The sequence below is a fragment of the Meles meles genome, chromosome 9 (assembly GCF_922984935.1).
Source record: "Meles meles chromosome 9, mMelMel3.1 paternal haplotype, whole genome shotgun sequence".
NCBI lineage: Eukaryota > Metazoa > Chordata > Mammalia > Carnivora > Mustelidae > Meles > Meles meles.
The window spans coordinates 2,997,583-3,022,002 of NC_060074.1; the positions used below are offsets into that span (position 1 = coordinate 2,997,583).

At 39.6% G+C, this 24,420-nt stretch overlaps 1 protein-coding gene across 1 annotated transcript; it reads right to left on the bottom strand.

Annotated features, from left to right (window-relative positions):
* Positions 1 to 512: 512 nt before the first annotated feature.
* MSTN (myostatin) lies at positions 513 to 5,483 on the bottom strand. Its single transcript, XM_046019773.1, has 3 exons — positions 5,111 to 5,483; positions 2,913 to 3,286; positions 513 to 893 (listed from the first exon to the last, which is right to left on the bottom strand). Exons 1-3 carry the CDS (start codon positions 5,481 to 5,483, stop codon positions 513 to 515), a joined length of 1,128 nt encoding a protein of 375 aa, XP_045875729.1.
* Between the last annotated feature and the right edge of the window lie 18,937 nt (positions 5,484 to 24,420).

The window sequence follows — 24,420 nt, forward strand, 5'->3', positions numbered from 1 at the left end:
GATGGGGACTTACAAATGGGCTACCATCCCTATTTTTGTGGAATTTCATCTTACCAAGTATGCTATCATACAATATAAATTCAAGTGTCAAGGACGATTCAAATGATGGTATATAACAATCCCGCATTTTACCGATACTGTAGGTTTTTCTGTAGATATTAAATGAGACTGTAAAGAAATAGGCTTTGAAGCACACTCCTTTAATTCACCAGAACACAAGGAGAATTGCTTCATTTACCCGGATGTGCTGTAATATATACGAACATAAACGTGATTTGATCTCCTCGTTCAAAAACCCTGGAAATCATTAAGGCTTGTTATCGTGTGATTTATTCTGATGGTTAAATGGCAACCATTGCATATATTCTCTCCTTCAGTCCATCTACTGAGCTTGTTCTTAAGTGACTGTAGCATACTCTCGGCTTAGAGCCCGTGTACAGAATTTCACAGTTGTGACATTGTTGAGGGGAAGGCCTTCCATGGTTTAGGAAGTTACGAACCAAGTATAAATCTCATGAGCACCCACAGCGATCTACCACCATGGCTGGAATCTTCCCGTATATTATTTGTTCTTTGCCATTAAAATATAGCATGTTAATGGGCGACATCTTTGTGGGGGTACAGCAGGGGCCTGCCGAACCTCTGGGGTTTGCTTGGTGTACAAGATGAGTGTGGGGATATTTTTGTAAAAACACAAATTCACACTCTCCAGAGCAGTAGTTAGCCTTGTATCTTTTGGGCGCAATAATCCAGTCCCATCCAAAAGCTTCGAAGTCCACAGTCAGCGGGTAGCGACAGCACCGAGACTCTGTTGAGTGCTCGTCACAGTCGAGCCCAAAGTCTCTCCTGGACCTTTTCGGTGTGTCTGTCACCTTGACTTCCAAGAAGGGATTCTGGGTGAGAAGGAAAAGAACAATCAGTAATAGGGAGGTCCCAAAACGCTTCCCTCCCTCCAGAAGTCATCATTGGAGAAACTAATCATTTTGCTTACACATTTATTTTTCAAAGACACAGGCTTAAGGAATTTTAATTTACACTAGGCTCGATTCCTCCCTGATGGCTCCCGAGAATATAACAGCACTTCTAACTCCCTGCGGTCAGATCTGTCTTTTTCACTTCTGTTTTCCCCAGCTTCCTGGCACATGAGAGATGTTCTGACAATATTTATGGGAATAAGGGGACAGAGGGAGGAAAGGGGAAGAGGAGGGAAGACAGAACAGAGGAAGGACGAGGTTCGTTCACTCTCTTCCTGATTAAATGTGTTGGCTAAAAACGTCTGAGGACTCCTGGAGGAATAGCTGTACTCATCCTCCCTCTGTTCCCTAGATCTTTACTGGGGGAAACTTGGCTGTGAACACCTCCCAGCACCACATGGGTTGTAGCAGGAAGAAGAAAGGTAGGGCAGTGCAAGAAAGGTAGGGTATGCATATTGGGTTGGAAAGAAAAACTCTTAAGAGAGCAAGGCACAGATTCAGAAAATACAATATTACTTCACTTTATTCTCTCACTGAAAAATGTTTCTGTTCATAAATTTAAACAATAATTTGCTGGTTCCTCCCTTGCCCCCTGTCTTTTAATGCATTTGAGACTTTTCCTTTTATATAGAAAAATCCGAGGAATGTGTCATTAATAATTGTATTTAATTTGTTTAGTAATAATCTGTTTAATAATGCTTAAAGCTTCTGTCACATCCAACGTTGATCATTAAAATGCTCCCTGTAAAAAAGAATACCTTCTTAAATAATGAATAAGTCTTATCCTATATCAAAATCTAAATAGACTTGGTAATTATTGTTATTTAACATTATTTTTAAAATAGCATCATTTTGTGAGTCAATCACATTTTAGGTAGCATATTCAAAGAAAAATCTTTTGGAAAACTATATAAACTTCTAAAGAATATGTTTTTACTCAAAGTAAACTGACTTACTAATAATGTACTCTTTACGGCCAAAACATTTAAAAACTTAGAAAGATACCATTTATTGTTTGCAAGTGTAATCTTCTGTTCCACATTATGTGAATAGATGGACATAAAAGGTACGGTCACATTAAATAAGTCCAGGAAAGCACAGGTAAGCCAAAAGAGTGACTAAACTAAATTTATACTAGGGTTTAAAATAGTTTTTATAAATTTTTATAATATGTGAAGTATTTCATCTGTGTGGCCTGATATTATTAAATTAGTTGGCATTACTTAAGTAAACTCTAGCATAAAAATGGTAAGGCAGCTTAGAAATAAGCTAGGTAATAAAGGTTAACTAGACGGAAATTTAAATTTTATTAGCGGTAATTCACAAAGTTATCTACATATACATCAGTGCATGGACAGTCTGCAATATCATAAACATATTTATCATGAAGGACCTTAAGTATACTATATTTAATAAGACATAAGCCTAAACCTATCATACTTAGTTAACTGCTATAAATAAAAGCATTTAATTTTCACCGTAATTTTTCAAGTTTGTTTTTTCTGCTTATTTAAACCAAAAAATTTCAACACATTTGGCATTCTAAAGAGGAAACAAAAGTTTTGATTTGTTGGATCTGTAGTAGAATCCACTATGAAGATTTCACATTTTTATTCATGTAACCATGTAACATATCAATGAAAAGCAATTTATCGTTCAACTCCAATTCAAAAGAACTCCCTCAGAAGTTAAGGACCATGGCATAACTGTTTTTTTCAATCTTCATGCAAAATAAAAGTACCAAGAGGGTGTTTCATAGAATATGAAATTAGAGACCCTACTTTTCTTAGGTACAGGGCTACCGTTGGGGTAAGATAACCTTTGTCTCGCTTATAAGCATAGGAAATGGGTGGTGATTTTTTCACTATTATTCATTCACCTGATTTGTAAAAATGTAACAATGTTTCTTGTCAGATGTTATTTTCAGTTATCACTTACCAGCCCATCTTCTCCTGGTCCTGGGAAGGTTACAGCAAGATCATGACCATTCTCCTCTAAAGCTTTGATTTCAATGCCTAAGTTGGATTCAGGCTGTTTGAGCCAATTTTGCAACACTGTCTTCACATCAATGCTCTGCCAAATACCAGCGCCTGGGTTCATGTCAAGTTTCAGAGATCGGATTCCGGTGTACCTTGTACCGTCTTTCATGGGTTTGATGAGTCTCAGGATTTGCACAAACACTGTTGTAGGAGTGCTGACGGGTCTCAGATAGATCCACAGTTGGGCCTTCACTACTTTATTATACTGTATTTTAGAGCTAAACTTGAAGAAGCAACATTTGGGTTTTCCTTCCACTTGCATGAGAAGATCAGCTATAAATGAATAAGAAAAGAAAAAGAGTTATGGAAATTATTTCTCATAAAAAATGAGCAAATCCCTTTATATAAATTGGTAAACCCTTTTTCCCACTGGAATAGTAAATGCATATTTTAAAGTGAAAAACCACGCAGAATTTCATTCATAAGTCAGAAAAATATCAAAGAAAATAATTACTTTTCAGCAGCTTTTCAAAATTTTTTGCATACATATTTTTTCCGGCTATTTATGAGGAATCTACTCCCTCTCCAGAGAAGGGTGGACTAAGATTTCTATGAAAGAACGAAGAGTGGATGAAATTTTAAAACGATGATGATTAGAGAGAACAAGAGACGCCGTGCAGGAACATCCACTTAGGATTCTTTGGGAATCTGAGTCGTTACACTTACGGCGCAGCTGCACCGATCAGTCTGGACGAAGGAACCCTTCCCCCAGGCCTGAATCACCTGGGGACAAGACACACTGAGCAACTAGCTGAGCCTGGGGAATTAGTGGAAAATAGAGCACATCTGCTACATTTCGGCTCTGGAATAAGCCTAAAGGAGCAAAACGAATCAGGTAATTAGCCCCAAAATGTGACTGTTACTGTTACACTCAGGCTGTCTCAGAAGTTAGAAAATAGTGTCTTCAGAGCCAGGTCGTCACTGAGAGCAGAAGCACTAGCAGTTTCTGTCCTTCTGTTTTTCCAAGATTGTTTACAAATCAGGGGAATGTCCTCCAGGACTGTTTGATAGCAGGGTCTTGAAGGAAAATGGTTTGCTGCGTTATAACGTGACAACCTAATAAGGAGAACAATATTTTGAAACTGTTTCCAGTCCAGTTTAAAGTGTAAAAAGCACTGTTTAAAGCAAGACCCCAGGCACATGGCATAAAAGCTTGCTTGTCTTGCCTTCCCAGTTTAGGTGTCTGTCTGCCTTTCCTTGAGCCGAGTTCAGAACTCTGTGGCTGCAGAAGGAATGGGTGAAATACACTATCTGTCAGAAGCAAGGGGCAGACGGCAGGTAAGAGCTTCCTCCCTCTCGTGAAGACTAAAACAGTATTTTAGAGGCTTATGAAGCAGTGCGCCTGCCCGGAGTTATGCACACCAGGGTCTCCCAGTGATAGTGTCCCAGTCAAGGCCTAAGTGGGACTCTGCAAGCCGTAACCTACTTAATTAAAATGTGTATTTCCCAGGCATGTTCTGACACTTAGCTCACGATGATCATTATGCTGTGTTTACTTCATCACTGGTCTTCCTCATACATTAAAGTTTCTAAAAGTTTTTTTTTACTCTCCAGAGACATAGCTTTAAATATCAATTATTTTAATTTGTGAAGAACATAACACTGTGAGAAATGATTTTGAATAACAGAAGTTCTAGGCATTTAGCAAATGCTCCGAGGAAGCCCTTTCTCTATTATTAGAGGTGGGGAACCTCATTATTTCAAATGCATATTTCAGGCAATTGAATGCAATTATGAAATTTCACGTAAGGTTTTAACATTGCTTGTAGTATCTCCCAAGCATTGCCTTGGTAGCCCTAAGCTGTGGAAACGTAAGCATGTTATGCTTGTTATATTAAACTAAACACGAGTGCCATGCAAGCGTTTAATTTTTATTTCCTCTTGGCTTTCTAGCTCTCCAGCAAAACAAATAATGTCCCAGACTTCAGTCTCATTCGTGTATTTTGCATGAAATCTTGAAAAAGATTTCTTTTTCTTCCTTCCTACTTACATACAAGCCAACAGCTTGTTAAAAGAGCCTGAAAATAGATCTGTTTCTCATAAACACTAGAACCGCAGTCAGCAGAATTGTCGAGATACGCTAAGAGGGCTACTCACACTCGGTGGGCATGGTGATGATGGTCTCTGTCGTGGCGTGGTAATCGTCGTCCTCCAGAGAGCCCTCGCTGCCGGCGTCTCTCTGGACGTCGTACTGATCAATCAGTTCCCGGAGCGGAGGGGCTTTGGGCAAAAGTTGTCTTATAGCATCTTTGCTGATGTTAGGAGCTGTTTCCAGGCGAAGTTTACTGAGGATTTGAATTTTTATGGCTTCTATTCTCGAAGATTTAGTGTTTTGTCTCCAAGTACATGCATTACACAGCCGCTCTTTTTCCACATTTTCTTTTTGCTCACTGTTCTCATTTAGATCCACTGGACCAGCGACAATCAGCATGAACAGGTAAATATAAACATAGATTTGCAGTTTCTGCATGATTTTTAAATCAGTACAATCTTTTTCCTTGTTCTTAGTTCTTCCTTCGACTTTTGTTTTGCTTTTGAGTAATGCCAAGCAAAATGTTAATGCCTGTACAGTCTGAGGGACAACTTGCCACACCAGTGAATCTTTTATACTGTATTCCAAGTGGCTTTTTATATTCCAACTTGGATGAGACAAGTGTCGTCAGGATCTATGATTGGCTCTCGCTCCACAATGAATCTCGCTGTCAGAGGTTGAAACCCTGTCTGTCCCAAGTCACCAAACAGTATTTTGTTACAGTCAAGGGTGAGCAGATTCATTCGACTACTTCATAAAAGAAATAAATCTACAAATAATGAAAGATATATGTGACATTTGGAGAACCGCAGTCTCTGTTAACAACAATAGAAAGTGCACTTAAATCTGGTTAATCTTCATATGTGGAATTCAAGCTGTAATTTCAATAGGCAAATCTTAGTTTTACACTTCATACTTAAAAAGTTGAAATGTTGTTTCCTCAAAAGTTAAAATGATTATCTATTATTTATACAAGGATGTGAAGTAAAAAGAATTCTATTTATTGTATCAAATTATGTTTAGTGCTGTGTAGTTAGGGAAATATGAATTTAAATTCGGAAGACCTGAATTAAAAGAAAAGGTAAGACTGTGGTACAAATAAAAGATTTTCAGCTATAATTAGAGAAACTTGATTAAATGCTTAGGTGTTTTAAAAATCAACTTATTATAATGTTATATTATACATGGTATTATTTAGAAATAATTTAATGTTTTTTATTAATGTAAAGATTATGCTCACTTTTTGGCCAATTACTATTCAGCTATTTCCTTGTCTAAAGTTGCAGATTAATATTAATTAGAAGATCTGTTTTTTCATTGTTTATTACCAGGAGGATAATGTCAACTAGTAGAAAAATCTCTGAACTTAGAAAAAGAAGATAATGGGGTTTATGGCGGGCAGTGCAGCCCTTACCACAGTTTGCCTCAGATTTGCACTGATGAAAGTAAAAAGCATAGTATCTGTTCTCCCTAAATGACGTCAGAATGCTGTGGCCCATGCGAGCAAAAGAGCACCGTAGTAAGGGGGCGTCCGTTTTTTGTCCCCCAACACTGTAATTGGTTTGCACCCCTTTGCCAGTATCTCATTTTGACCAGAGGGCAGACACCTGGCAGGGATTTGGGGTAAGGTCTGGGAGCAGAGAATGGAGCTTTTTGTTCTCCAAATTTAAGTGGCCTGTGTAGGGATCAAACTCTCAACCTTAGCTTTGGGAGCCACGAGATCTAACCGCATGAGCTGGTAAAGAGCTAAGCAAACAGATGGGTGAGAAACAAGCCGTTTCTAAGCCGCAGGAGATTTCTTCTTCCTGCTCCTTTTTAGGAAGCTAAGGACTCCGGGGACACGTAGCCCATTACTCTTCCTCCCCCGCCCCAAGAGGATGCAGTGGCTCATATCAAATATTTATTTTTTAGGTCACTACCACTTTTGCACATTGTACACTAATTTACTGCCTCAGTGCACTAAAATGCAACTCAGTAGCCTGAAAAGTTAATGCATTTTCATCAAATTCTTAAGAGGTATCTACATCTCTTGAGAAAAAAAACGGCCTTACATAATGCATTAGATTTGCCCATCATTAAAGATTAAGGAAACCCAGACACAAACCAGATGCCCTGAAGGATTTCAGATACTTTTGCTTGTGGAACAATCTCAGATCAGGCTTATAAAGTTTTATTTGGTAAATCTGTTTTTCTATGTATAAATCCTGGTCACATTATAATCATTGTAACATAATGCTCCTATACACTTCTGAGTTAAGTTGAACTTTAAAAAAAAAAAAAAAAACTTGATTAGATTTGCCTAGCAGTTGGGAACTCGGGCTCTGGAATCAGGGAGACCTGAATTCAAGTCTCACTGTTGCCACTTCTAACTACGTGGTAAAGGGTGAGGCCCTTAACTTCTCTAACCTATGAGTTTCCTCCTAGAACTTTGGGGGATGTACTTTAATAGTGCATGTAAATTGCTGAATACAGTGCCTGTCATGCAGTAAGCGATAAGTGCCCCTGGAGTGCCCAGTCTTCGTTTCCTGCAGAGAGGTTTGAGGTTCTGCTTAAATACAGCCTCTGCATGAGCCATAACTGCTTTAGCTTGTAGCTGCCGGTTATCAATTCTCAGAGACCAAAATTTCTTAAGGTAGCCCTATTACTGGCATATTTCAGCTCCTTATTTATTTTTTTTAAAGATTTTATTTATTTATTTGACAGACAGAGATCATAAGTAGGCAGAGAGAAGGAGAGGAAGGAGGCTCCCTGCTGAGCAGAGAGCCCGATGCGGGGCTCGATCCCAGGACCCTGAGATCATGACCTGAGCCAAAGGCAGAGGCTTTAACCCACCGAGCCACCCAGGCGCCCAGCACGGGCCATCTTTAAAAGCAGCTTCTCACAGGAGTCAGAATTTAGGTGGTTAACGCAGTACTTCACAAGGCTTTTCTTTCCCTGTTCTTTGCACCCGGTGGGCCTATGTTTCTGTAATCACAAGTAAGGTAGCAAACAAACTTCTCTCATCTCTGTTACAAAGACCAGGGTGTGTTACAAGACAACTTTGAGGGTGCAAAGTGTATTCCTCCGAAATGTTTATGGTTTTAGTCTGGGAACTACTGAATATACTAGTATAAAGGCTTGGCAGAGTTTAATGATGTAGCCAGAGAGACGAGGAAGAGACTGGGAATTGGAATGGATCATGAAAAATTCAATTCCATTGTGGGGAAGGAAGAAACACAGAAAGATATTTTATGTGATCATTCTTGTCACTTCCTTATAACGGCAGCCTTCTGGTGTCCCTCTATGCTAATTTTACGGAAGGCCAGAAAGAGACTGTATACGTGCTCAACTCACACAGCAGCATGAGAAGGTAGTTGTTCCACTTTGATACCGATCACTCATGCTTTCAAGAGACTGGAACGAAAATTAACAGAAACAAAAGTCTTCTTGAGCTGGGGACTTTGTAGTCTTTGTAGTCTGGGAACTACTGAATATACTAGTATGAAGGCTTGCCAGAGTTTAATGATGTAGCCAGAGAGACGAGGAAGAGACTGGGAATTGGAATGGATCATGAAAAATTCAATTCCATTGTGGGGAAGAAACACAGAAAGATATTTTATGTGATCATTCTTGTCACTTCCTTATAACGGCAGCCTTCTGGTGTCCCTCTATGCTAATTTTACGGAAGGCCAGAAAGAGACTGTATACATGCTCAACTCACACAGCAGCATGAGAAGGTAGTTGTCCCACTTTGATACCGATCACTCATGCTTTCAAGAGATTGGAACGAAAATTAACAGAAACAAAAGTCTTCTTGAGCTGGGGACCAGCAGTGCAGGAACAGAAGGCAGGAGACCTGAAACGCGGTCTGGCGTTGCTGCGGAGTTTTGAGTGACCTCAAGTTAGTCAAGGAGCAAAGCCGTCACTGATGAATCCATGTGCGCACACACGTCTACACGTGTGTATCAATTCCTTTACCACTTTACGAACTATCCCAATGCCTACCTGGCTGATACTGTGCTAGAGTCTGCGGAGAAAACAAAACACCAGAAAAAGATCGGTTCTGTCTTTGTGAGACCTATCGTTTAGTTTCTTTATGTAAACTATGAGACCTGATTTCGTGTGCCCTTTCAGTGGAAGCTTACCCCCCAATGCAGTAATTCTCGAACTTTTTGTTCTCAAGATTCTTTTGTACTCTTAAATATTATATAGGATCCTCAAAAGCTTTTGTTTGTATTGTCATATTTATCAGTATTTAACACTACAAATTCAAAGTGAGAAACTTTAGGATATAGTCACACACGAGCATATATTGTATCTGCCAAGGGGAGGATGTTGCCACACATTGTGGAGCCTCTGGAAAACCCCGTTGCACACAAAAGAAAAACAAGAGCAGCCAAAAACCTCTCAGCGGTGTCATGAAGATAGTTTCACTTCACAGAGTCTCTGAAATGGTCTCTGCTCCAGGTCTCCCCAGAACCATGCCCCAAGTAATACTGTTTGCAATACTTCAATTGAATATTTTTTCCCTATAACTTGAAGCCCTTCCTCCTAATACCTGTATGTGTGCTTTGAATGAGAAATCAAATACAGTAATTTTTAAGCATTATGTATCTATTTTTGACACATAATTATAGCCAAGAGCAGAAATATAAATACTCTTCTATTATAATCACCAACTACCATCTTGAAGGTACCAAGAGGACATGTTCACATTTGTCAGTTCTAGGGTAGGTTGAAATCTGTGGTGTTGAGGAATGTTTTGTAGACGGTCTTCAGGTCAGTCTTGAGATGACAACATTCATACTACAGCAATGCTTCATCATGATGTCCCAGGTGGTCACGTTTCTGCATTCTACTGTCCTTTAGAGGCAGAATCAACTCAGAAAAACTTCAAACTATGGGTGCCTGAGTGACTCAGTTGTTGGGGCATCTGGCTCTTGATTTTGGCTGGTCCAGGTCATGTCCTCCGGGTCCTGGTAGCAAGCCCTGCATGGGGCTCCACACTCAGCAAGGAGTCGGCTTGAGGAGATTCTCTCCCTCTCCCTCTGCCCCTTCCCTGTTCTCTCTCTCTCTCTAAAGTGAATAAATAAATCTTTAAAAAGAAAAGAAAAACTTCAAAATGCAATTTCTCCTTTCCTTTGCAATAAACTCCAGTTTATTTATCATAGATGTGAAATACAGAGAAGCAAAAATAGTCATAATGAAGCTTCCTTCATTATGAAAATTGAAAAAAAGAGATGCTTGACTCAAAGACTTAGTGCTGGCATTGTATAGGCTGTACCTGCCTCTGTTATTACAATTCTCAGTTGCTCGCTTTTTCCCCTCACTTGTCATTCTGCCTCTCCTCCTTCCCCCAGACAGACTATGAGCTCTTAAAGGAAGGGAATTCTTTTGTTCATTTTTGTGTCTTTAGCTCTTGGTCCAACACCTAGCACATAATTACGTTGGAAAAAGGGTATTGCCTGAATAATTAAAGTAATAAGTGGTTGAATGTCTCCTTAAATACAAAAAACATTAACTTCCTAAATTTTCAAAAGATATAATTAGTTCCGTATAGCCTTTCTAAGTGACTCTGGTTGTGCTTTTAGTTTGCTCTGATTATGTTTTATAACTTTTCTCCTGGGGTCCCTCGTACACAAACTGGCAGGGGAGACTGGTGGTACAGGTCCTTGTGTCTTTGCCACCTCTAGTAGTTCTCTGGTAGAGCAATGAGCATTTTGACCAATCAGTGGAGCTTTTGCTTTTGGTGATCATGACCACCCATAGACACTCAAGGAGGACCTTGCTGGGGAGTGGCTGTGCCGGCTCCAACACCACTCTTGAAGACCTTAGGAACAGGGGCTCCTGGGTGGCTCAGTTGGTTAAGAGTCTGAGTCCTGATCTCAGCTCATGTGTTGACCTCAGGGTTGTGAGTTCAAGTTCCATGTTGGGTGGGCATGGAGCCTACTGGGAAAAAAAAAAGAAAAAGAAGCAGACCTTAAGACCAGGACCCTTACCCAACACAGGTCATATTTAGATCAATTTGATTTTCAGGAGCAGCAAAGGAAGTCAGAGAAGAGAAATTTTCAAAAGAGCAGCATGTGTGTGTGTGTGTGTGTGTGTGTGTGTGTGTGTGTTTAAGCAAGGCAAATGCAGAACAATCTTTTTTGCCTTGACCTAGTGGGGAGAGCTGTGAACTGATATATGTGCCAGAGTCTTTCACCTTCTTTGCATCCTTTTCCCTAAAGGACTAAGTTTCTCAATGATCCTTCTCTACCTCCTTTCTTCTCATCTGAGCAGGAAGGAGCCTTCCCCCGAAACTAGGATAGAGTTTATCCCCTCAGTTTAACTAGTAAGGCATAACTCTGAGTAGACAGCCAAGGTGGGCGAGAAGTCAACCTATTTGCCAGAATGTTCTCTTAAATTAAGTTCCTTAGCCCCCAGGGGAATCTGTGAATTCCGTAAATAATTTCATGAAACTCAGTTCTCTACGGTATTCTCGCTCATCTGGGTAACTACCTTGTATCGGATACGACTTCAGCGTCTCCATTTTCTACAGTCTGCAAATATGGTATTTACAGTTGGGGAGGGGTTTTTGTTTGGTTTGGTTTTTGTTTGTTTACTATAGTCAAGTTGGCTTCAAGTGCCATCTAATATGATACGGGTTAACTGTTATTTGTGGGAGTTCTCAAAAATTGTTTTTTCTTTGAAAGTCATCTTTACATTATCCAGGCTTGAGAACCTGGCTCAAATAACTTCCTTATTTTATCAATAGCAAATAAGCTTCGCTACTTCAGTTCTTTGCCTGAAGACAGTGGCTTAGTTTGGAAAAAGTCTGTGAGTCACGACTTGATCCCTTTTTACTGGAGGTAAATTTGGTTTTGTTGTTTATGTTGAGTGCACAAGCCGAGAGACAGCACGCAGGAACGTTCCAGACCAGGAATGTTCCAGACTGCCCGCCGGGAGGGACACGGGCCTTCTGGGGGACTCTCCAGTTTGTAGCACACGCTGGCCTTCAGCCTGCACTTCCACACATCACCCGCCTCCCTGGATTAAGAAGACACAAACTTCTGCCCACAAAATTTAATGAAGTCACATTTTTAAAATTTACAAATGAGAACTATAATAAGTTAATTTTCATTATTTTTGGTAACTGCTTTCCTTCATGATGATTTGATTTACTTTAGAACAAACTCATGGTTTCCAAAGCAGATGACAATATAGATTAAACTGGCAAAGACATGTCTTAAGTTTTAAAATCTTTACCCTTATTGTCAAGTTAAGCTTTCCAGGAAAGAACCACTTCCTGAGAGAAAATCTTGCAATATTTAGGGCTTTGTTTTGGGGGACCTTTGGAAACCACAATAAATTCGATAAAGAGTATGTTTCTGGAAATAAAAAAAATAATTTCTTTAAATTTTTTGGTTGAGGTTTTAAGATGTAAAGTCTTAAAATACTTTAAATATCTTTTAGCTCCTTTTTACTCAGTTAGTGTCTTGGGAGTGGTGATAACCTTAGAAAAATTCCGTTCCTTCCAAGAGCATTCAGAAAATGTTTTCGTATTTTTTTGGAATAGCCTAAAGCATTGTTTTTCATAATTCATAGATTATTGGCTTTCAGAAGCATTCTATTTCCAAATTCTTTTGTAAATTCCTAGAAAGAACTCTTCAAAAAGATGTATTCATTTGGTCATTTGGTCATTTATTTGTTCATTAAGCACTTACTAGCACCTGGTTTATGATAGATACTATGCCAGCATTGGAAACAAGAAAAAAAAAAAAAAAGGAGGCTTTTTGCCCAAGGATAAAACTCTGAATTTTAGAAGCATATAGATTTTAAGATTATTACATCTAATCTATTTATGCACAGATGGAGAAACTGAGACCCAGAGAAAGGTTGCATGACTTATGACTTAAATTAGAATTAAATTTTAAAAAGTTGATTTGATTTACAAAGGCAATTTGCATTGAAATACTTTTGAAGCACCAAGTACTTCTTTTATATTGAGTTAAGTTTTTTTTTAATGTTCTAAAATTAACAAATAAGGTCAGTGCTCAATTTCCTGGGTCAGTGCCACAGTGGTGCCCTTTGTTCTTGGAACCAGTCCATGGTCTGGCTTGGCAACTGAAAGACCCAATGACCTGCATTTGGCAATTAGTATAGGAGTTTTAGTGTCTACTAACTAAGCATACTTTGCATGCTCATTTGCTCAGGTCCTGGGGATCAAACTTTTGTTATAGGATGTCACTATTTCTGTTAAACTCATTTTTTAATATTTTGAATTATATACTTCCATTCTTGAAATTTCAAACTAATAAGTAAGTAGTTTTTGATAATTTTAACCATAGAGAGTTCTAGGTGATTTTTTTCTTATTGGCTTAAAAGTTAGATACCGCCTTTAATTATAGGGAAAATGTTTCATTTAATTGGATTAACACATGCACATTCTGGCCCCTGCTGGGAGCTCCAAGAACTACATCACTTGTACTACCAGTTTTTCCAAGGTCTGAGAACTTAAACCCTGAACTCAGTTTTATATATTTTTCTCCCTTTTTTAAACATACAGAAATGTATTAAATAAAATATATAAGTAAGGCAAATGTTTTACTATTGTTGAGAATCAATCTGTGCTAAATATTGGACATTTTTGCATGACACATTGAATTTAAATTCACTGTAATTCAGATTTTCTACCTTAGTTTTAAATATGAAAAATCTAATATTTTTCATCTACAATCAAACTCAGGGTAGAAATATGATAAGAGAACAGGTGAAATTTAAGTATTTGAAAAAGTGTGGTAAGGACTCTACTTATAATTTCATTTCATCAAATGTTCATGGAACACCCAGTGTTCGGTTGTGGGTAGGCACTGAGTATATTTATATAAAACATTGCCCGAACCCACTAGGTAATAGTTATAAAACAGCACCTCAGCAAGTGCGAATTCGTGGAATGGACTATGGACTGTGGGACAAACCAGGTTTCTTGGGTGTAGCTGAAATGATTTATGCACATGGGAGACAGGCTTGGAGGTGGTGGTCAAACGAGAGACTAGAAACAAGAGTATAAAACAACCCCTCTCCAAACCTGTGAATAAATACTCTTGCCCAAACAGTCTCTACAAGCTCTTTGACTTTGGCCAAATTAGGGGACCTTCCTTTCCTTACTGCAAAATGGGAATGTTGGTAACATTGTAAGGACAAAATGAGTAATGTTAAGTGCCAAGAACAGTGCCTGATGACAAATAAGGACTTAATAAACATTAATTATTAAACTTACCATCAACATGTAATAAACAGTAGTACCTAATAATGTGTGCATATATATATACACATATGTATATATATACACATATATATCATTAATGTTAATTTGTATTGGAAACCTTTGCAAAATTGAAAGTTTATAAATTGAAATTTTGTAAAGTGAGCGATGGTTATACAGTTGACTCTTGAACAACGCAGGGGTTAGAGGAACCTCATCCTGTGTAGTCGAAAATCTGCATTTAACTTTTGACTCTCCCAAAACTTAGCTCACTATAGCCTACTGTTGACCAGGAGCCTTGCCAATAACATACACAGTTAATTAGTACATATTCTGTATGTTATTATATACAAATAATGTATTATGTACTGTATTCCTTCAATAAAAGAAGCTAGAGAAAAGAAAATGTTGAGAAAACCTTAAGAGAAAATTCATTTACAGGACTACACTGTTTTTATTAAAAAAAAAAAAATCTGTATAGACGAACCTGCACAGTTCCATCCTGGTTGTTCAAAGGTCAGCTGTATGTGATGTACACAAGAGGAAGACCTGAAGCAAAACTACTAGAAAACTAGAAAGAAAAGAGGAGGAAAAACATGCCAGGCGAGTGCTAACAAAAAGAAAGCTGGAGGGGCGCCTGGGTGGCTCAGCGGGTTAAAGCCTCTGCCTTCAGCTCAGGTCATGATCCCAGGGTCCTGGGATCGAGCCCCGCATCGGGCTCTCTGCTTGGCGGGGAACCTGCTTCCTCCTCTCTCTCTCTCTGCCCGCCTCTCTGCCTACTTGTAATCTCTATCTGTCAAATAAATAAATCTTTAAAGAAAAAAAAAAAGAAAGCTGGGGTCATGATACTAATCACAGACAGACTAAATTCAAGGCAGAAATTTTATGATGGTAAAGGATTTAAAGAAAGGATATTCCTTTCATAAATCTTGAAGCACTGAATATTAACAGAAGTACATAAAGAAGAGGCGCAGAGGTACAAGGAAAAATGATCAGACACGAAATAGTAGTAGCCGACTGTAATTCATTTCGTGGATCAAGCTGAGGGTACACCTGAACAACGAAGCCAGGGAGGTTGCCAGAGTAAGTGTGGTGGATGGAACCCATTTCCTGTGAACTGAAAATTAATCTCATTTTTAAAAAACCCAAGAGAAATTTAACAACTGACTAAATATATTGGCCCCATCCCAAAAAATCTCTCAATAAATTACAGAAATTAAAAATAATTCAGACCACATTCTCTGATAATAATGTAATTAACCAAATATTAATATTAATATTAATATTAATAAATAATGTAAAAATAATTCAGACCACATTCTCTGATAATAATGTAATTAACCAAAAATGAATAAAATGAATAACCAAAATAAAAATCAACATCTCCATTACTTGGAAATACAAAAATCATTTAGAAGAAGCTTTGGTACAAATTGAAGCAAACCTGGTATGGCAGAATCTGTACAAAATAAAAATTAAAACACTATACGCCGAGACCTGCAGGGTACAACTACCAGTGTGTTCAGCAGATATTTATAGCTTCACAGCAGTATTATGAAACTAGAAAACATGAAAATATCAAACTATTTTACTCAAAAAACCAGCAAATGAACGACAAAATAGATTACAAATTAAATCTTAAAAAGCAGAAGAAAAATAAAATGGTAAAATGAGAAATTGAGTCAGAAATAGCAAAGCAGTAGAATGAATCCTATGGCCTGTTTCCTTAAGGAGAAAAAAAAATAATACACTAGCTAAGCTAATCAATATAAATAAGGCATGGATATTTTAAATTTAAAAAAGGATTTACAGACACAGTGAGAGAATTAAAAGAGTATATTGCAAGGGTATTATGCAAATAAATGTAAAGACCTGTGCGAAATTGAGATGATAAAGATTTTTCTAGAGAAAACATAACAAAGGAAGAAAATGGAATAATTACCAAAGAATTAGTCTCTGAAAAGTGCCATTTTATAGAGGACTCTTCCAAATCTTCAAAGGACAGATAGTATTTTTCAAAATGTGTTTTGAGGTAAACATTTTTTTTTACTGAAATAAGGTATATTCTCATAGTAGAGGGCAAACATTATTCGTGAAACTCTTGGTTCAATGGACATATTTATTCCAGGTCTCTTCCGAAAGCTGCATTTCTTACTGTGAGTCACCATCGAAACACTCCGGAAGCCACTCTCCTAGAATTTAAATAAACTAAAGAATGGAAATAAGGGAATACAGGAAGCTTACAAAAATTTTTAAGTTACCATCATACTGAAGCTAACAACTGGCAAGGAAAGCAAGAAAGCAAGAAAAGTCAGATATTAGCAAGTGGAATTCTGCTTCGAAAGAACAATATCCTGGAGCCAGGCCCATTCGTCCCAGCAGCACAAACGTGGCCCAATGTCCAAAATCTCTTAATATCTTTCAACATATTACTAGGCAAAAGGAGGGGGAAAACATGACTGTCTTAATAGAGTCCTATAAAGCACTGACAGAATTTAAAAGAAGTCCTTTAATTAAGACCATTCTTTATTAAGAACCTTCAAAAAATATGAGTAGTTGGGTATTTTGTCAAAGTGATAAGCCAGCATTTTGTTTAATGATGAAACACTATACATAATCTCATTAAAATCGGAAATACTTTAAAGATACCCTCAATCGTAAGTTTAACTTGTTATTTTTAGGGAATTATTAGCCAAGACAAGAAGACAAGATTGTAGAACAAGAGGCATAAATATAAGGAAGAAAAAAAGGACCATAAATACAGGACAATAAAAGGCAAATTGTCATTTTTGCAGGGGGTATAATTTAATGCCTGTAAAAAAAAATCTAAAGAAGCGGGCCACCTGGTGACTCAGTTGGTGAAGACTCCACCTCTTGATTTCAGCTCAGGTCATGAGATCGAGCCCTACATTGGGTTCCACACTGGGCATGGAACCCCCTGAAGATTCTCTCTCCTCTCACTCTGCCCCTTAATCCACTCGTGCTCTCTTCCTCGCTCGCTCTCTCTAAAAAAAAACAAAACGAAACGAAAACTAAAGAATCAACTGAAAAAAGTATATGAATCGAATTTAGTAAGGTGACATGTTACAAAACAAATATACTCAGAAATCACAGATTTTCTCTATGCCAAAAGTAATCAACTCGCAAATATAATGAACAAGAAAGAATGTCACTCAAAATCACAGCCAAAATTAACCAAACCGAATAACACCACCGAAGGAGAACTTAGCTGGAAATCTGTGGGCTCTGTTTAGCAGTTCTTAGCCGTGACTGCGGCTAAGTTCTTTTTTTTTTTTTTTAAAGATTTTATTTATTTATTTGACAGAGAGAGAGAGAGATCAGAAGTAGGCAGAGAGGCAGGTAGAGAGACAGGAGGAAGTAGACTCCCTGCTGAGCAGAGAGCCCCATGCGGGGCTCGATCCCAGGACCCCAAGACCATGACCTGAGCCGAAGGCAGAGGCCCAACCCACTGAGCCACCCAGGCGCCCCTGCGGCTAAGTTCTTAACAAATACACACGGCTTGTGCTCCACACCAGACCAATTAAACCTTCGGTGGTAGGGCATAGACAGCGGTATTTTTTTTTCCATCCAAGGGATTATAAAATATAGGATAAAGAACTGCTGCTCCAAATGAAGAAAACATTAAAACTCATAATAAATGGAAAAACACATCCTATTCGTGAATGGGAAGACTCAATGTTGCATAAATGCCCTTCTCTTTAGTCCATAAATGCAATGTAATTTCCCCTGAAAATAGCAACCAGTTTTTAAGTGTAAGAAGTGTTTCAGAATAGCTAGGTGAATTTTGATATGCTAGAGAAATGAGAGGGGACTGACACTCTGGATATGAAAACATTCTAAGGACTTTAAAATATCATGTTATTGACAGAAGACAAAATCGTAGAGAAGTAACGCAGAACAAAAAAAAAAAAAGTGAAAAATAGACCCCAGCATGTACGAAAACCATGTAAGTGATACACGTGTCTTTTTTAAGTGAGGCCATTAAAAAGATGCATTATGTATCAGTACTGAGACAGACCAGAAGTCACGTGGACCCCCGGCCACGAGTCCGTAAGCTCCGCGAAAGCAGGGACAATTATTTCATATACATCAAAAATTTAAATCTCAAAAACGAAATCAGAAAAGCATGAGAAGAAAATGCAAGTGGTTTTTTTAATACCATCATGTAAATTTTAGAGTGGGTGTCATATGGTCTAGGCATGTATATCCATATGAATTTGTTTAAGGTTTTCTTTGCCATGATGAAAATTTAAAATTAACTGGTCACATTTATCAATCTTTTCTACGTTGGGCTTGATAAATGTGCCTCAGTAAAAGTCCTCGATTTCAGCATGGCAAAGAAACCCCCCCAAAATTCATGCACAATACAAAATATTTTCTAATTTTTCTTTTGATTATTTCTGTGACCAATCTGTTATTTACAAGTATGTTGTTTAGTTTCCAAATATTTAGAGATTTCACTAGATACATTTTTGTTACCAACTTCTAGTTTCATTCTGTTCTGACCAGAAAACATACTCTGTACGATTTCTATCGTTTTGCACGTGTTAAAGTTGGTATTGTGACCCAGCAAATGGTCTGTCTTGGTGAAAGTTTCATGAGCGCTTGAAAAGAATGTGTATCTTTTTGTTGTTGCCCGTAGAATGCAATAAATGTCTATCAGGTCAAGTAGTTTTCTATAACCTTACTTATTTCTGTTTACTTGTTCTATCAGTAACTAGAGAGGAGTATTGAAATCTCCAGCTATAATGATGGATTTGACTATCTCTCCTTTCATTTCTGCCAGTTTTTGCTTCATGTATGGTGAAACTGTGTAATTGGATACATACATATTTAAAATGTAATGCTTTCCTGATGAATTAAACGGACTCCATAATCATTATGCAATGCTCATCTTTATCTCTAATAAGATTCCTTCTCTCAGAATCTGCTCCGTCTGATATTAATATGACCACTCCGTCTTTCTTAGGATTAGTGTGTGCACCGTACATCTTTTCTATCCATTTACTTTCAACCTGTATCTCTATTTTTATTTTTTTATTATTTTTATTTTTTTTAAAGATTTTATTTATTCATTTGACAGACAGAGATCACAAGTAGGCAGAGAGGCAGCCAGAGAGAGAGGGGGAAGGAGGCTCCCTGCTGAACAGAGAGCCCGATGCCAGACTCGATCCCAGGACCCGGAAATTATGACCTGAGCTGAAGGCAGAGGCTCAACCCACTGAGCCACTCAGGTGCCCTCTATTTTTATTTTTATTTGTCTTAAAAGTGTTTGATTCTGGTGAACAGACAGCGTTATAGTAATTTCAGGTGTTCAATCTAGTGGTTCAGCGGTTCTATACATGACTCAGTGCTCATGGTGGTAAGTGCCCCCTAACCCTTTCCCTACTTCACCCATCCGCCACCCACCCCCTCGCTGGTAACCATCCACTCTCTACAGTGAAGAGTTTGGGTTTTTTGGGTTTGTCTCTTTTTTCTTTGTCCATTTGTTTTGTTTCTTAAATTCTACTTATGAGTGGAGTCATATGCTATTTGCCTTAATGGTTTTAAAATCCTTGTCTGCAGATTCCTTTACCTATGTCTTTTTTTTTTTTTTTAAGATTTTATTCATTTATTTGTCAGAGAGAGAGGGAGAGAGAGAGCCAACAGGGGGAGCAGGAAGCAGAGGGAGAAGCAGGCTCCCCGCTGAGCAAGGCGCTGGCTCGGGGACTCCATCCCAGGATCCTGGGATCACGACCTGAGCGGAAGCAGTGGTTTACCCGACTCAGCCATTCGTGCGCCCCACCTGTGTCATTTTGGGGTGTTGTCCGTTGGCTGTTTTTTCTCCAGTTATGAGTCACTTTTTTTTCTCATTTGTATATCTGATCATTTTTTATTGGGGGTAGGGAATCGTAAATGTTCTGTTGCAGAATTTTTGAATTTTGTTTTCTTCTTTTGTAGTTCAGATGAGCCGTTAAGGTACTTGGAGATCAGCTTGATGCTTTCGAGGCTGACTTTCGAGCTTTGCCGGTGTGGTCTGCAGTAGCCTCTACACCAGGCCTAGTTTGGTCCAATGACTAAGGTACGACTTAGACCTTTTAATGCCCTGAGCATGCAACCAGTCTTTCCCGTCTGGCTGGTCAGAACGTGGAGCCCTCTGTAACCCTGAAGAGTGCTCAGCCCACAGCTCCACAGGCAGTCTTTGCCTGTCCTTAAAGCATCGCTATCACTTATGACCTATTTTAGATCCAAGGGAATCCGGGTGGACTTCTGGAAATATTTTAGATCCAAGGGAATCCGGGTGGACTTCTGGAAATATTTTAGATCCAAGGGAATCCGGGTGGACTTCTGGAAATATTTTAGATCCAAGGGAATCCGGGTGGACTTCTGGAATCTTTCTTGGCATCGCCCCCTCCTCTCGGGCGTTCTGCCCCACAATAGCCAGCGGCCGCAGCCTCTCCGGGCTGGGCTCCCTCAGGGCACCAAAACTGTTGTGCTCTTCCCCTTCTCCGCCTGTGAGCCGGAGTGCAGCTCCCGGTACGGCAGCGAGCAAGTGCAGTCCCAGAGACAATCAGATGCCGCCTGAGGGGGTCCCCTTAGAAGACAAATATAACAAGGGAAAACGAAACGGTGATGACATTGTTTGATGAAAAGGCTAAATTCCTTGTTACCTTCAGTCCAGAACTCTTAAGAGTAAGAAAAAATTTAACAACCTAGTAGAAAAATGGCCAAAATATTGCAATTTCTAATAAACCGATAAAAAGATGTGCAACCTCACAGATAAGTGGAAATACAATAAAAATGTCAGAGAAATACCATTTCTCATTCAAGTATTGGAATGAACACGGGAAAACAGCTCCCTCCTTCCCTCTTAGTGAGAGCGTAAATTTTAATTTTCACTCACTCCGCAGGACGGTTTGACACCGTCTTTCAAAATTACAAGTACATTACCCGCTTTTGACCCAGCAGTTCTATTTTCTAGGATTTGCCCTCAGATGAACTTGCACAAACTCAAAAACATTTATAAAGCTTATAGCGCCGAAAAGTTGGAAATAAGGTATGTGTCGGATTAAATATAAATAAAAAACACTATCGCTAAGTACTGACATAGAAAGATACTGTAATATATGAAGTAGAAAAGCAAACTTTAGACTGGAATAGGTTTTGTAACGAAGAATAAAGTTATATTCATTATATTACGCTTTCTCCATAGACACTTCATCCAATCCCATGACCTTTAATATCAAATATTTGCTGATGTTTGCTCCAGGCTCATCTCAACAGTCTACTTCACATCCCCGTTGGAGAGTTAGTAGGAATTTCCAATTTAACACGGCCGAAGCAGGGTCCTGAGTTACCAGTTCTGTCCTCCACACGGTCTTCCCCTTTCAGTAAAGGGCTCCACCCTTCCACCCCTTGTTCATGTCAGACACCTGCGGGTCAAAGAATTTTTCTCACTGAGCTCCCCGCTCCACACCATTCCGTAGGAATCAAGGAGTCAGAAAGCCAGAAGTTCAATAGAGTATTTCATGGTTGTGGGACAATAAAATAGATTCTATTTTTTTTTTTAGATTTTATTTATTTATTTGACATAGAGAGATCACAAGTAGGCAGAGAGGCAGGCAGAGAGAGAGGAGGAAGCAGGCTGCCCACGGAGCAGAGAGCCCGATGCGGGGCTCGATCCCAGGACCTTGAGATCATGACCGAGCCGAAGGCAGCGGCTTAATCCACTGAGCCACCCAGGCGCCCCTAGATTCTATTTTTTTAAACTGGCAATAAATTAATCACTATAACAGCAACCTCTCATACATATTATCTCATTTAACCCTCACAAAACTCTGTAAGGCCAGGCTTACTTCAACACTTATTATAGTTTGAAATTTCAGGTGATAATGCTTTAGTGAAAAATGAGCTTGCTTGGACCTGGGGTGTGTGTGTGTGTGTGTGTGTGTGTGTGTGTGTGTGTGTAAGTCCTCTTGTGCTTCTCGTTCTTGGTTGCAGCATGTAGGTCGTGCTAGAATGGGGCTGCCAGGGGATACCGATTTCCCAAGAGCACCAGTGCGGCCCCAAAGCAGGCGCCGACGGCAGCAGAGCGGGTACGTCCTGCGAAGTGTTGGTTGTCCTGGCGGGTGTGCGCAGAGGGAGCCCTCTGTCCCTGCTTCTTCACTAGCTCCAATTCCTCAGTTATAAAAAATTGTGCTTCTTTCTCGGTTGTATAAAAATACCAGCGGTCTTTATGTTTAGAAGGATGTAGTTTTTTTCTTAAATAAACGCATCTGTACGACTTATTAGCAGAATCACAAGAAGGTTTTGAAAACTCCTTTTATCAGGCGCTGTGCTAAGTACCAGCAACGAAGAAATGACTAAAACCAGAATGCCCCTGGCGACCTTACACCCCGGCGGGGGAGGCCTGTAAGCAGATATGTTGAAGCAGAAGGTGGTAAGTGCTCTTCTGAGGACGGGGCCAAGAGCTGTCGGTGCGGAAGCCCGTGGGACTCTGCCTGAGGGAGTGGAGCAGGCTCACAGGAGAGGTGATATCTGAGCTGGATCTTGAAGGACGGGCGAGAGTCTGCCAGGTGACTGAGGGGATCTCTATATAAAGTGCGAGTAGAGGGCCAGGCACTTGGTAAGACCCAATACATGTTAACATCTAGTTCCAGTCGGGGAAGCGTCCAGGCAGAGGACATGGGTCACTTCAATGCAAGGAACACTTACTGAGGACCTTGTACACGTCGGGCACTGTTCCAGGTGCTCCAGCCCCTCTGTGCCAGGTACATCCTGTGAAGACAGACAATTATACAAGGGTCTGGAGTGAGCCATGCTCAGATCTACTATTTATAGAGTCTGCTCTCAAGATGGAGCAGGGATGTTTGTCTTAACCGTGCCGACACGTTTTCTTCTCGTCTGCACGCCCCTGCTGCAGCAGCTTTGGCAGCGCTCAGGTGTGAGCAGAAATGACTCTTCCAGTTTCATCAGGGCTGTGCTGACAGGCTAACCTGGCTTCCCCCTGTGCTTTGGGGTCACTTTGATTTTCACTTGGATGAAGGCCAAGCAACAGCTCATCCCCACAGCAAGAAGGGAAGAATCCAGATGCCGGCATTTCTGTTCCAGCGCGATGACCAGGAGGTTCAACTTGCCTCTCTTCAGTAAGTCCCTTTATCATAACTAACCACCAAACTTTGATGTTTGCCACAGAACCTATACACTTCTATGTCTAAAAAAGAACATTTTTTTTAGATTTTTATTTATTTATTTGACAGAGAGAGACAGAGATCACAAGTAGGCAGAGAGGCAGGCAGAGAGAGAGATTGGCGGAAGCAGACTCCCCGCTGAACAGAGAGCCCGATGCGGGGCTTGATCCCAGGACTCTGGGATCACGACCTGGGCTGAAGGCAGAGGCTTAACCCACTGAGCCACCCAGGTGCACCTAAAACACAACATTTCTAAATGTAAGGAACACTTTATGATTGCTTTCTTTTTAAAAAAATTTTATTTATTTGACAGACAGAGAGAGAGCACACAGGCTGAGCAGTAGACAGAGCTAGAGAGAGAAGCAGGCTCCCCGCTGAGCAGAAGGCCTGATGCGGGGCTCGATCCCAGGATGCTGAGACCAGGACCTGACCCAACCTCAGACACTTAACCAAATGAGCCACCCAAGCACCTCTATGATTGTTTTCTTTCTTTTCTTTTCTTATCTCTTTTCTTTTCTTCCTACCTTCCTTCCTTCCTTTCTTTCTTTTTAAGATTTTATTTATTTATTTGACAGAGACAGACACGAAAAAGGGAACACAGCAAAGGGAGTGGGAGAGGGAGAAGCAGGCTTCCCGCCAAGCAGGGAGACCAATGTAGGGCTTGATACCAGGACCCTGGGATCATGACCTGAGCTGAAGGCAGAGGCTTAATGACTGAGCCACCCAGGCTCCCCTATGATTGTTTCCAATAGCAGTTTTACTAGCATAGCCCAGTTACAAGTAATAGAAGGAATTTATTAATTTATCCACAATTTATTTAATTCTTATAGCAACTCTATACTGTAGAAATTATTTTAACTATTGTACAAATTAGGAAACTAAGGTATAGACCGTTAAACTTACATAAAAATGGCAGCACTAGAATTTAAAATCAGGTCTATCCAACTCCCGCCCCACT

What these genes read in the sequence shown, in the direction of transcription:
- MSTN (XM_046019773.1), bottom strand. Translation starts at nt 5,483, where the DNA reads ATGCAGAAACTGCAAATCTATGTTTATATTTACCTGTTCATGCTGATT. An exon ending in CATCACCATGCCCACCGAGT is followed by an intron (nt 3,287 to 5,110) that starts GTGAGTAGCCCT and finishes ATTCATTTATAG; the next exon opens with CTGATCTTCTCATGCAAGTG. An exon ending in GACCAGGAGAAGATGGGCTG is followed by an intron (nt 894 to 2,912) that starts GTAAGTGATAAC and finishes CTTCTCACCCAG; the next exon opens with AATCCCTTCTTGGAAGTCAA.